Source organism: Meriones unguiculatus, chromosome 16, assembly GCF_030254825.1.
Source record: "Meriones unguiculatus strain TT.TT164.6M chromosome 16, Bangor_MerUng_6.1, whole genome shotgun sequence".
NCBI classification, from domain to species: Eukaryota; Metazoa; Chordata; class Mammalia; order Rodentia; family Muridae; genus Meriones; species Meriones unguiculatus.
The window spans coordinates 60,944,368-60,958,071 of NC_083363.1; the positions used below are offsets into that span (position 1 = coordinate 60,944,368).

The window sequence follows — 13,704 nt, forward strand, 5'->3', positions numbered from 1 at the left end:
GGATCCCGTGGGAGGGCTGGTGCCCACAGAACCCAGGAGTCACCCCAGTGCTCTTCCATGGCTCCCCCTGCTGCCACCTAGAGGCCAGCCTGAGCTGCTCGGGCTGGGCCCCGGACAGGCCTCCCCTACCTTGGTTCCTCTCCTGGGAAGCGGGGCTGTTAAGCTGACCCCCTTTCACTGTTTGCCCACGGCAGGCTAAGCCTGTCTGGCCTTGCTCACACCAGGAGGAGCGAGCTGCTTCCGACAAGTGCAGACGGCTGCCCGTGGAGTGTCTGGGTCTGTGTGTCCTGTCTAAAGGACACCACCTGCCACCCCAGGGGGACTGGAGCCCGGTCCATCCACAGGGCTTGCCTCCGTGACCGTATTCAGCCTGTCCCCTGGAAGCCTGGGTTAGGGTTAGGATCTGTTCTCACTGGGAGCCAAAGCTGGGCTTTCCCCCCAAGGCTTCAGAGAGTAACAGATTCCCATGTGTAAGCTACAGCTGTGCACAGCCCACACCAAACACCTTCCTGAGCACTAACAACCTCAGCCTAGAGGGTGGACACTACCCTGTCCTTGAGGAGCTGCCATCAAGAAAAAGGGCTCTTGAGGGTCTAAAACCTAGGAGAGGGAGTGATGAATGGAATGGTGCCCGGTGCCAGAGGCAGAGGCCGGGCAAAGGATGATGGGAGCGCTGATCACAGATCACAGCTTGTCATCCGGGGCCTTGGGTGCTAAACTGTGCTCTCTGTTACCTGAATTCCGGGGCTCTGCTGACTGATGCGTGTCGTACTCCACGCACGCTTGCGCCTTGTATTTCCTGCTGAAACGTTGTCAGGTGCCGTCGTGGGCCGAGAGTATCTTCTCTTAGTTGTTCTGGGTGGACTAGAGCTAAATCCTGATGGCTGCGGTTAAATAAGCTGGTGTGTGAGAAAACCATAAGCCAGAGCCATGGCTGGTCTCACCAACTCTCATATACTCGTATGTAGCCGTGACGCCCTGAGCCCACTGCTTCCGGTTCTAAAGCCTGCCAGGGCAAAGGAGAGGGATCTGTGAGCTCAGTGCCAGCATCTCAGGTGTGAGATGCTGACAGGCAACAGCATTCTTCTAGAACCCCAGCACTTGGGGGGGAGGGGAGGTAGGGGGCACGCAGAGACAGACAGAGCCCCAGAGCTCGCTGGCCAGCCAGTGTAGCCAGTCACTTAGCTCCAGGGTTAGTGAGAGACCCTGCCTCCCAGGAAGGTAGAAAGACAAGGAGGTGTGCAGCAAGAAACACACTTCTTTACCCAAGCCTGACAGCCTGAGCTCAGTCCCCATGATCCATAGTGGAAGGAGAGACCTAACTCACACACACACTCACACACACACACACACACACACACACACACACACACACACTATTTTAAGTAATAGTATTTAAATAAAATAAAGTGGAGAAGAATAAAGACACCTGACATTGACCTCTGGCCTCAAGCACGCCTGTCTACACACGTACAGGGGTGGGGTGGGATGGGGAGAACAGGAAAACCTCTGCCCTGCTGTAAACCCTCCAAGGGCTTGCTAGGCATGCCTGCGTCCAGGTTGGGCTCGGGGCTGACGGGAGCCTGGCCGCCTCACATGTGTGGGAGGGAAGCTCGGCAGAGATGGCTTTGCTCGGTGCTGGGTGCTCGGCAGGGCAGCCAGGGACAGTGAGTGCTCAGCCGTAGGTGAAGCCCCGCACTCAACTGGGCAGGACCGCATGAGGAGGACCCTGCCAGAGGGAGGACCTCTAGGCCGCGTGGACAGGACTGTGGTGTAACTGCCCTACCTTCAGCAGCTCTGAGGCAAGAGGCAAGCAGCAGCTAGCCAACCAAAGCCAAGCTCCCGACACACCCGCTTCCTCATGACCGGGACCTTTGACCAGAACTGTGCCTCTGCCCCTCTGTTCTCAGCTGAGCCACACTAGAGCCAACGGGGGAAACACAGGGAGACTTAACCTCGTGGGTAACGCTTTGGAAGTAGAATACATCACAATGGGGTCTCCCGCTGTGAAGAAAGACAGCCTCTTGCTGCTGGCGCTGTCTTAGACATACTCCTCGGGAGCCACCGGTAGCCTGGCAAGGCTGCTCGGGCTTAGCAGCGTTGTCAGACGGGGTGGGCAGCAGCCCCTGGCTGTCCAGGGCAGGCAGACAAGGCGTTCTCTGTGAAGGTGCCGAGGAGGGTGGACAGGCCTGAGGTAGTCCTGGCCTGGGAAGCCTCTGCTTCAGGTGGCTCCTGTTAGTTCTCTAGCCGCTGTGGAGAGGGTCTTTATGGCGTCTCCACAGTCGACAGACTGTGGAAGGCAAGTCTTAGCCACATCTGTTACTGATGAAAAGCCACCACAAGACCAGGAGAGAAGAGGGTAAAGAACATTCAAACCTAAACCCAGGCTCACTCCCATAAAGACGCTACCGCCTCTGCCAAACAGTGGTTCACGTGAAACACTCCGAATCTTGGTTAAATGTTATTGGAAACTCTGGTCTTAAGCCCAAGCCCCACAGCCTGGTGTCCAGACTAGTTTGACTCCTTGTTCCCAAGGCCATCTTGTGTCTCTTCTGCTGTCTTTGAAGCCTTGAGCACAATTAGAGTGATGTTTCACAGACTCAAAAGCCTCTTTTGGAGCCCGGTTACCTGGAGAGAGAAGCGGGCCCGGCATTACTTGCGGATCATTTGGGTTTGCCTTTGGCAGTGACTTCCAACAAAGGCTGCTAGTGACTCAGCTGCTGGCGTGACTCATCAGCCTCCTTTCCACTCTTACTGACTTCCCTAGGCATGTATTGTCCACACCCTGGCCGCACACTGTCACTCATCAGATTCCCTAGTTGACTCAGAGGGACCACAGTGTGGCTTGAGCTCTTGCTGAAGGGGCCCCTAGCAGGAGTCTTCAGGGATGGAGACATAGGTGTCAAAGGTTACAAGAACTGTGTGGACTGTTACAATGCTCCTTCCACTCCGATACGCAACCATTTCCAGGTTGGAATCCCTATGCTGAGCCGAGATGTCATTGTAAGTTGAATCACTAACAAATTTTCTAACTTTCTCCATTCATTCCTGCATCGCCTATGTCATCGTTTCCCTGAACAATGAATCACTAGACCCTTGGAAAAAGGCAACTGTGAAGAAAAAAAAAATGGTGTCACAAGAGGCGGATAAAGCCTCAGCCCTGGCCTTGCAGATGTGGGGGGCAGTTTCTGGTGCTCATGGGGGCTTTGTGAGGGTCCGGTCATGGGCTCTCAACTGTGAAGCCACAGGAAATGCTGTTGAGATATGGCTTCTTGCAGCCAGTGGTGGGCTGGACCAGAGTAGAGATCAAATCTGTCAGCCTGGCTCTTCCCCTGGGGAATATGTCAGAGCATGATAACTGACTAACTGAAGGGAGATAGGATCGTAGTGAAGCTGCTACCTCTCTGGTTTTTACTGCTCATTTCCTTTAGAAAAAAACAAGCAAAAGAGCAAAACTACTTTTCCTCCCAGTGAATGAATCACTGGCAAGCCAAAAAGCTTCTCCCTGGAGAGGAAGAATTACAAGGCCAAACTTCCTAGTTTCCCCCAAAAGACAAAGGCCACCCCCACAGTCCGTTCGTAACACCTGTCCCTCAAGGCCCTTTTAGAACAGAAATATAATGAGAAAAAAATTACTGTCAGTCTCCCACCTACAAGGTACGTGTTCACTGAAGGCAACATGAGACCCCTCATCGGGGGCCGCCTGGCAGGACAGAAGGTACATTCTGTGTTCATAAGACATAAACCAGGCACGTGTTCAGTGTGGCCTGTTTTGATTTCAGCTTGTTTTTAGTCAGTGTTTTGGAGTTTGGTTTTTAGTTTTTGGTTTTTGTTTTAGTTTGGTTTGGTTTGGTTTGGTTTGGTTTGGTTTGGTTTGGTTTGGTTTGGTTTGGTTTTCTTCCTTTTAATGAACTATATTCACCAGCTTTTGTTGGTTTGGTACAGTTGAGAGGTGGGATTTTCCAGCTAACTTGGGAGCTGTAATTCAAACCACTCCTGAACCAATTTGAAAACATCATGGTTTTATTTTGTGAAATCGTGGGCCTTGCAACACAACAGGCTTGTGGTAGTCATTTCACGGAAGATTCACGATGACACAGTGATCTTCTGGGCCTATAAAGATAGTACAGAAAGTTCAAAATTACTCCAGTGGTAATTTAACATGGGCACAAATTGCCTGGCCCTCGGCCTATTTTAGTAGATAAAGTTTTATTGGAACACAGCCATGCACTTTAATGCATTTGCGGTCAGCGCCTGCTTTTACATGGCACTGAGAGTTGGGAAGTCACACAAAGGCTCTAGGGTCTGCTTCGAAACTATTTGCCAGCTACCAAACCCAGATTCAGTTTGTAAAAAATACTAGTTCAGTGGCTTCGTTTGGTTTAAAAGTATTTACAAGGAACCTTCTTATCCTTTTGTTTTAGTAAATAAGGCCATAGGCCTGTGACCTGGACATGGTCACAGGCTGATAAGGAAAAACCTGGGTCACAAAGGTTGAAGGAATCCTTCCTATTCTAGGTCACAAGAGTATAAGACATGTTTTGACTGTAAATAAAGTTCTCAGGAAATTGGTTTATAGCTGGGAGGAGCCGGTTAAGCCCAAAGGTCATATATGTTTTGGCCGTGAGCATGGCTTGTTGCTATTTTGGTGTCTTTACCTGAAAGTACTCTATTAGAAGAGGGAACGTTGTCTCTGGATGGGGCGGTCTTTACTGATTTCTTTCACTAAGCTTGAATGCTTGACTCTCAGACGACGGGGAAACTCCAGCCATTACTGGGATGTCCCTCGGCCTCTGCTCGGCTGTGGGTCCTTCTGATCTCTGCTGCAGTGGTTTGGATGAAATGCAGTGTGGAGTGGAGAACAAAAGGCGTCCATTACACAGCACAGAGGGAGAGTGGAGAGCCCAGTGAAGAAAACTGTCTAAAGAGGGGGCATAGAAGACACCAGCAACCATTGCATTGTCCTGCATTTTAGGCAGGTTCTACGCTGATCCTCACAAATCTCAACAATTGTAGGAACCAGAGGGGTGGGCACCAGGGGAGCATGGCCGACAGAATTAGCTAACCTGGGGTTATGGGGCTCACAGAGACCAAACCAACGCTCAGGGAGCCTGCATGTGTCCGAGCTAGGTCCTCCGCATGTTTGTGATGGTTCTGTAGCTTGGTGTTCTTGTGGAACTCCTAACCATTAGAGTAGAGCTGTCTCTGACCCTTTGGCCTGCACTTGGGACCCTTTTTCCCCTTCTGGCTTGCCTTGTCCAGCCTTGATAGGAGGGTTTGTGTCTAGCCTTATTGTAACTCGTTATGCGTGTTCAGTTGATACCATTGGGAGGCCTGCTCTTTTCTGAAGGGAAATGGAGGAGGGAGTGGACCTGGGGGGAGGGGAGGTACAGGGTGGGACTGGGAAGAGTGGAGGAAGGAGAAACTACAATCAGGATGGAATGTGTAGAGGAGAACAAAGACATAAATTAATAACAACAAGAATCTGTACTCCTGAGCCCGGGAACCAAGAAATTCAGGCCTGCTCTTGCTCTGAACACCAATAAAAAGAACCTAAAACTTAAAAACAAACAAACAAAGACTCTAGAACAAGAAAGCCTTTCTGGGTAGTTGATTTGGATTAACTCTTTTTTTTTTTATTCTTTATTAATTACACTTTATTCACTTTGTATCCCCCCTGTGGATCCCTTCTTCCTCCCGTCCCAATCCCTCCCTTCCTCCACCCTCTGCATGCATGCCCCTCCCCAAGTCCACTGATAGGGGAGGTCTTTTCCTTCCTTCTGATCCTAGTCAATTAGGTCTCATCAGGAGTGGCTGCATTGTCTTCTTCTGTGGCCTGGTAATGCTGCTTCTCCCTCAGGGAGGTAATTAAAGAGCAGGCCAATCAGTTCATGTCAGAGACAGTCCCTGTTCCTATTACAATGGAACCCACTTGGATACTTAACTGTCATGGGCTACATCTGTGCCGGGGTCTTAGGTTATCTCCATGCATAGTCCTTGGTTGGAGTATCAGTCTCAGGAAAGACTCCTGTGCTCAGATTTTTTTGTTCTGTTGCTCTCCTTGTGGAGTTCCTGTCCTCTCCAGATCTCACTGTTTCCCACTTCTTTCCTAAGATTCCCTGCACTCTGCTCAAAGGTTGCCCATAAGTCTCAGCATCTGCACTGATAGTCTGCAGGGCAGAGCCTTTCAGAGGTCCTCTGTGTCAGGCTCCTGACTTGTTCCCTCTATTCTCCTTCTTCTGATGTCCAGTCTCTTTGCCTTTCTGGATAGGAATTGAGCTGGTGGGAATGTAAACTTGTACAACCACTCTGGAAATCAATCTGGCGCTTTCTCAGACAACTAGGAATAGTACTTCCTCAAGATCCAGCCATACCACTCCTAGGCATATACCCAAAAGAGGCTCAAGTACACAATAAGGACATTTGCTCAACCATGTTTGTAGCAGCCTTATTTGTAATAGCCAGAAGCTGGAAACAGCCCAGATGCCCCTCAGTGGAGGAATAGATGTACAAATTGTGGTATATCTACACAATGGAATATTACTCAGCAATGAAAAATAAGGAAATCATGAAATTTGCAGGTAAATGGTGGGATCTGGAAAAGATCATCCTGAGTGAGCATCCCAGAAGCAGAAAGATGCACATGGTATATACTCACTCATATAGACATATAATATAGGATAAACCTACTAAAATCTGTACACCTAAAGAAACTAATCAAGAGGGAGGATTCTTGCTAAAATTGGATTAACTCTTAACAGAGGGGATGTTGGTGTCTGTCCTTTCCCAGAGAGCACTGGCTAAATAGTAATCTATTGACCTGCTGAGCAGTTCACTCTCTCATGACATCACCCAGGGCCTGAGGTACACTGAGATTTGATTCTTCTGATCAGTGATCAGAGCCTTGTGCCTGTGTCCCTGGTTATGTCTGGCTAGCTTCCTAATTCGAAAGCCCCATGTCTCCTCAGTTTTCCCATGTCTTGCTTCATTTCCACGTACATTTCATTTGGTCTCTTCTGGAGACCTGGCCCTCAGCCTCGAACCCCCGGGCAAACCCTGTCCCCTGTCTGCCTCACTGTGAGCTCCAAAGGCACACATATGTAGCACCAGAAAACTGCTGCCCTCTCCTTTCCCAGTTCCCACTGATTCAGAGCCAAAGCTCCAGTCAACCGGGTAATAAATCAGTGACTAGGAGAAAAAATGTCCCAGAGTCCTCGGGACAGAGACGTTACCTGCATCATAGAAATGCTCTGCACAGCCTTGCTGTATAAACGACATCTTCAGTCATCCTCAGTCGTGTCTGCCCGTGCGGCCTGCACTCCCGTGTGCTCCACTTCATTCTCTCAGTCCTTCCCGACCTCATAATGGCCTGTGGTGTCCCTGTTACCATTAGCAGAGCCTGTCTTCTGTTCATGTGTGTGTGTGTGTGTGTGTGTGTGTGTGTGTGTTGTCAGCACATGCATGCTTACACACACACACCACTGATCAGTAAAATCGGGTCTTCTTACCCACTGCCAGCTCAGCACCACGCCCACTGCTAACCCTTTCACTCAGCACTGTTATTGATGCTGGAAGTGATCGTGGCTACAGTTTTTTTTATTATTATTATTTTTATAATAATTTTTATTTTTTATATTAATCACAGGTTATTTACTTTGTATCCCAGCCATAGCCCCCTCTCTCATTCCCTCCCAATCCCACCATCCCTCACTCATCTCCTCCCTGCCCCTTTCCAAGTCCACTGCTAAGGAAGGACCCCTCTCCCCTTCCATCTGACCCTAGCTTATCAGGTCTCCTCAGGACTGGCTGAAATGACCTCTTCTGTAGCCTAGCAAGGCTGATCCTCCCTCGGGGGGTGTAGTGTCAAAGAGCCAGCCATGGAGTTCATGTCAGAAATAGTCTGTTCCCCTTACGAGGGAACCGACTTGGATACTGAGCTACCCTGGGCTATATCCAAGCAGGGGTTCTAGGTTATTTGTGCCAGGGATTGTGCTGGGCTAAAGGGAGGCCCTGCTGCCAGCCCCATTTCACAGATGGAAAACACTGGGGCTGGGACTTCTTCACACATGTGTGAGTCACATGTGCAGAGGCCGAGGCAACTGGGAAGGCTGACTGCCTTTCCCTCAGATGTGGGCCAGAACCCACCACTTTCCACTGCTCTGACATTAACTGTTTTAGATTCCACACAGGACTGAGCTCGGATGCATCTCACCTTTCTGAGTCTGTGATTGAGCTCCGTTTTTCCTCATCTTTCTGAGTCTGGCTCACGCCATTTAAAATAATGCCTTTCCCTGTCTTCAGAGAGGACAAATAGCTAATTGACAGGCATTTGGGAGACTGTTCAAGAAACTACAAGACAACCCCTTGGTCTTCAACCCCGGTGAGACCAAGGTCAAAAACCAGAGGATGGCAAGTGTTGATGCAGATGTCAGGGAAAGAAGGCTTTGTGCCACACTGACTGGAAGCAGTGTGGATTTTCCTCAGAAAGTTTCGCTGCATCTTCCTGTATTTCTTTATGGATGGTCATAATCTGCTTGATTTTATCTTCCTCCTATTCTTTATGCATTTTATTTGCTTCCTTCATTGACCTCTTCATAAGCATAGATGTAAGGTCATTTTCTTGAATTTCACTTATGTGTCCAGGGCTACTTGCCCCTTGGATACCTGGGTTCTGGGGATGCCATATTGCTTTGCCTTTTGTTGGTTGTGCTTTTTCGCTGGCCTCTACCCATCTCTCTGTCTCAGGTGTTGTCTGTTAATTTCTAGTGCCTGCTGAGTCCTGGGGCGGGGAGAATCTACTTGGTGGGGTTCTGAAGTTCTCCTCTGCTTTTTGGGTATGGTCAACTGAATGGTGGTGCTTCTCAGGAATTGTCACAGTTCACGTCAGGCATATGGATCTGTGTGGTTACTGTGGTGTCCAGGAAGGCTCTCCTCTCATCAAGAGAAATCCTGGAGATGGCTGTCCTGCTGCTGGGTTTCTTGCTCTGAATTTAGTGAGCTGCAGCTGCTGCTGTTAACCTGTATTTGCTGGGCACAGCCCTTCGTGAAGAAGCATGGAGTCCCGTGGTTTCCTCAGTTTAGCTAGAGATAACTGGTTGCACCTTGGAGCAGTATCTGAGGGCTGCTCCAATGACTCTCAGGCTTTTGTAGGTCTGAGGTTGGAGCGGTGTGCCCCAGTACCCTAGCAGTAATCAGTGGCAGGTGAGCACAGCACTCCTGTGTGCAGTAGAAGGCCAGAGCTTAGGGCCTGTGGGAACCCAGAAACTTTTCTGGAGCTGGGTGACCTGAGGGTTGGAACTGATGTTTTCCCCGAGTCTGCGGTATTTGGGGGTCTGCAGGTCCATCTGGGATGGCGAGTAGAGCAAGCTGGCACAGGCGCGTGGCTCTGCCTTGCTGGCAACTGGGTGCCCAGGCGCCTGGGCGCTTACAGCAACCCGGGATTTTTCCCGAGAACTTTTTTATTTTTTCGGGGTGAGTGGGTGGGTAGTGTTGGCTGAGTGCTCCGAGGTCAGACCTGCTCTTCCCCTCACTGTGGGCTTCCACCCGACAGAGAAACTCACTCTCTGGTGCCGTGGGGCCTTCAGTTCTGTCTGGGACAGTGAGTTGGGCATGCAGGCAGGACTCTGTCCTGGCAGCTAAGCACCCCGCTTTGGGCTGGTGACTAGGCACCCGCCGGACCTGGGTCTTTTTCCAGGGATTGTCTGGGTGACCTAAGGTCGGTCCCGATCACTTCCTGCACCGTGGGGTTTTCTCTGGACTGGAAATCCCAGTCTCTGGTGTTGTGGGGCCCACAGTTCAGACTGGGACAGTGATCAGAGCACGCAGGCTGCCTGTGGCTCTGGGCTGGCGCCTGAGCACCTGGCGGGACCCGGGAACTGTTCTGCGGTTTAGCTGGGTGAATCTGAAGCTGATTGAATCCCACACCGTGGGGTTTCCTGGGAAACACAATTGCTGGTGTTTTAGGCCCAGAGTTCCATCTGCTGGTCACTGTGCAGATCCTGCTGTGCTGCTGGTCAGGAAGAGTGCCCCCCCACCCCCCGCGGCATGGCCATCTCGTATCCCCTCCCATCGCATCCTCAGAAAGTTAAAACTCGTGTACCTAGCATCTAGCAACCTCAGTACTGAGCACGTAGCCAAGGGAAATGATGTCAGTGTGTAGAAGCTGTGGGGGCCATACCTAGTCAAAGCACCACACTTTGTGGGGGGAGGGGAAGGGAGGGAGAGGGAGAGGGGCTGCCAGTACAGTTGCCAAGCATGGAGTTTAGGTGTATGGCGGGGAGCAAAGCATGAGGGTGAGGCTGATTCATCATCTCTACTGACCCCACCCTAGCTCTGCCCCTTTGCCCTTTCAGACACTGCCACCTCCATCTGCCTCTAGTCCAGAGGGCTCCAGCCTCATGGGCACCCCGAGACTCTCCTTGGCTACTGGCTGTTGAGAGGAGTGCCCCAGGCAGGCAGGGTAGTGTGTGATGGAAGACAGCATTAAGGGGAGGGGAGGGGAGGAGAGGAGAGGAGAGGGAAAAGAGTGGCGAGCAGACCCTGGGGTCTGGAGATGGAAGAGCATTCCACTATGTAATCTTCCCCATCCATGAGCTCAAAGGAAGGACTATGGACTGAGCTTCTTTGGGGCTGAGTCTTCCTGGTCGAGTATTAGGGGTGTGTGTCTGTGGAAGAACAAAATTAAGTGCGGTGTCCCCAGGACATCATGGGCATCTGGCAGGAGGAGCTTGCTGGTGTCCAGTTTGAGATGGCAACACTGTTTCCTTGAGAGAGACTCTAGGACAGTTCTCAGCGTGTGAGCAGGAGACACCCAGATCTGGCTTTGAAAAAAATAGTGATTGTTCACTTAAAGGAAGGAATGAAGGAAGGAAGGAAGGAAGAAAGGAAGGAAGGAAGGAAGGAAGGAAGGAAGGAAGGAAGGAAAGAAGGAGGGAAGGAGGGAGGGAGGGAGGGAAGAAAGGAGAGAGAGAAAGCAAGAAAGAAAAAAGAAAAGGAAAGGAAAGGAAAGGAAAGGAAAGGAAAGGAAAGGAAAGGAAAGGAAAGGAAAGGAAAGGAAAGGAAAGGAAAGGAAAGGAAAGGAAAGGAAAGGAAAGGAAAGGAAAGGAAAAAATTCATTTCCTGGGGCTACAATGGATTCTTTAAGAAGCTGCTTAAGCATCAGCTCACTCATCACTCTGGCAGCACGGGATACGTCGATTTTCAATCCACAAGCATCTGTCAGTGTGGCCCAACACAGAAATCATAAGCATACCTGAAACATTGCGAGATTTGTGCGTGTGTGTGTGTGTGTGTGTGTGTGTGTGTGTTCATGTGGGTGTGCGTACCTGTTTGGCACATATGGAGTTCAGAAGTTGGTGTGTGTCCTCGGCTGTTGCCACCTCCCCCGAGCTCCCTCCGTGAACTTGGCGCTCACTCTTTCAGCCGGCCTGGCTGTCCAGGGAGTCCATGGAATCTGCTTGTTTGTGCTCTCCAGTGAGGGGTAGGACACACACTCCCGTGTTCAGCTCTCACACGAGCGCAGGGATCCGAACTCAGATCCTCGGGCTTGCATCGTAAGTGATTCCGCCTGAGCCATCTCCCCAGCCGCACCCTAGGAGCTCACTGCCGATTCCACCGTGATTGTGTGGTTCCAGAGCAGCTGGCAACAGTGCGTTGCCCTGTCAGTGGTGAGGCGTGCCTGTACCCGACCCCCTATGGCATGAACCTTGTATCAGAACGTGTCTGTTTAAACTCACGGGGACGCGAGCGCGGTGGAATCCCCAGTAAGTTCTGGGCGCACAGCAGGCTGCTGCAGCCTGCAGGTCCAGGAATCGCCGGTTGAGGTGTATATATTGGATAAGGACAAAATAGTAACAACCATAAGGACCCGAGAAAGCTCTAGAAACAGAGGGCAATTGTCAGATTGTGTTTTTGTTTTTTTTTCTGTTTTGCAGGCAAAGCTGCATAGAAAATCTAATGGATGAAGATGAGAAGGACAGAGCAAAGAGGTAAGTGGGAGCCATCCCCCTGCCTCACGGGGCTTGCCTTCACTTACACTGTATTAGGCAGAGCAAGGCAGCTGTGGGGTGTGTTGACACTCTCTGCCTGAAACAATCGGAGTGCCTCTAAAATCTGCGTCTCGCCGGTGAAGCTGTTCGTTGCCTGGGGCTTGCCAAGAAGGCCATGTTCTTTGGCATGCGCTTTTGTTACCCTGTTGTAGCTGTCTCCATTCAGAAGTCTCCGGTTTCTGCTTTCACAGGACAAGTGCTACTTGGCAAGGCAGCCTGATAGGAGCCACGCCAGCCTGACGTGAGCCCGGCGCTGCCGGGATGCTGCCTGGCTGTGCATGGTAACAGCGCCATCTTTACCCATCAGTGCTCATCCATAGTCAGTTGTCCCTGAGCGGGCACTGCGCTGAGCTGTCCTCACGTTAGCTCGGTTTATTCGTCTGTGAGGTAGAGGCAGCGTGGCCCCTTGTACCGTGGTTAAATAGTCGTGCCTGTGGCCATTCCCTTATGGGCACTCACTGACTGTGGCATGCAAGGTCGTCATGAAGTTGGTATGGATGGTCAAGAATGGTTGACCAGCCCAACCAGGCAGGCAATCACTGCACTAAACTTAGTAACGTGGGAGAGCAAGGGTGAGTAAGAGGCTTCAGTCTCCCCGGGAACGCACAAGGGATGAGCGATGAGAACTCACTGCAGACCCTTGGGGTGCAAGGGGCAGGCCGGCAGGAGAAAGCAGCATGAACTGCTAGTCAGGGAACCTTTGTCACAGGCGCACAGCCCAGCTCCTCCCTCCAACATCATCCTGTTCTCTTCCACGCTGTATGGGGCAGGTACTCAGTCCTCCGCTACAATCCCCTTCGTGGGCCCAGAGAGCTGAAGGACACACTTCTTCCCTCCAACAGACTTCATGATTGGCTTCCAAACAGTCCGATCCCCAGAGACCACCTGCTGTGCAAAGTCCAGGTGGGTCCCCAAATAAGAAAAAGAATGAACTCATCCAGACAGGCCACACATACTCTCGCCTTCGGTCCCAGACAGGCTGGATGCTAGCTCTTCCTCTGGAGTATTTTGTCTTGTAGGTTCCCACAGGATAGCTAGATAGTGCTCAAGACAGAACAGCCGCCATGACCCCATACTCCTGTTCTCTCCCCGCCAACACAGTATCTGGCCTGGGGGCGGGGGCATTTTGGGAGCCAGCCCCCACAAACACCAAGTAACTGTTAGGTCTTAATCACCACGTGTGCCTGAAAATTCATGAAACTTTGCAACCATCTGCTGCCAGAACAGCAATACGAACCACGTCCACCGAGCTGTGGTGGCTGGCGGCACTCGTCCCGTTCCCACACACCTCCACTGAGCACCGAGCTCAGCACGCCTGTGTGCGTGGTCTCAAATCATCTCAGCATGATTTTGATGTATATATTGTTTTTATGGCTTCTAAAAGCTTGTGAAAAACCAAGGAAGTGGCAGGTGGGGAGTTTAATTTGGACTTTTTTAACCTTAGAATCTGCTCTAATCCCTTAAGACACAAAAGAGATTCTTTTCATTTAAGCATAGATGACACACACACGCACGCACGCACGCACGCACGCACAGGCACACACACCCAGCAGGCCCACAAGATGTTCTCTTTAAGCCCACAGGAGCTTCACTTTTGCTGTCACTGCCTCCTCCTGGTCTCAGCCCAGTCTCTCCTTGTGCTGTGCAACTCTGAACC

The 13,704-nt window shown here is 51.0% G+C and overlaps 1 protein-coding gene across 7 annotated transcripts in view; it reads left to right on the plus strand.

The window, feature by feature from the left end:
- The window catches only part of Npas2 (neuronal PAS domain protein 2), a 167,900-nt gene that overhangs the window by 57,057 nt on the left and 97,139 nt on the right, over positions 1 to 13,704 (plus strand). For 5 of the 7 annotated variants that reach the window (XM_060369904.1, XM_060369909.1, XM_060369910.1 and 2 more), the window contains exon 2: positions 11,934 to 11,987. In XM_060369904.1, coding sequence (XP_060225887.1) covers positions 11,956 to 11,987 — 32 coding nt within the window. In that variant the 5' untranslated portion in view covers positions 11,934 to 11,955. Of the gene's footprint in view, positions 1 to 2,980; positions 3,004 to 11,933; positions 11,988 to 12,841; positions 12,951 to 13,704 lie in introns of those variants that run through there. The other 2 variants (XM_060369905.1, XM_060369906.1) reach the window with 2 other exon arrangements.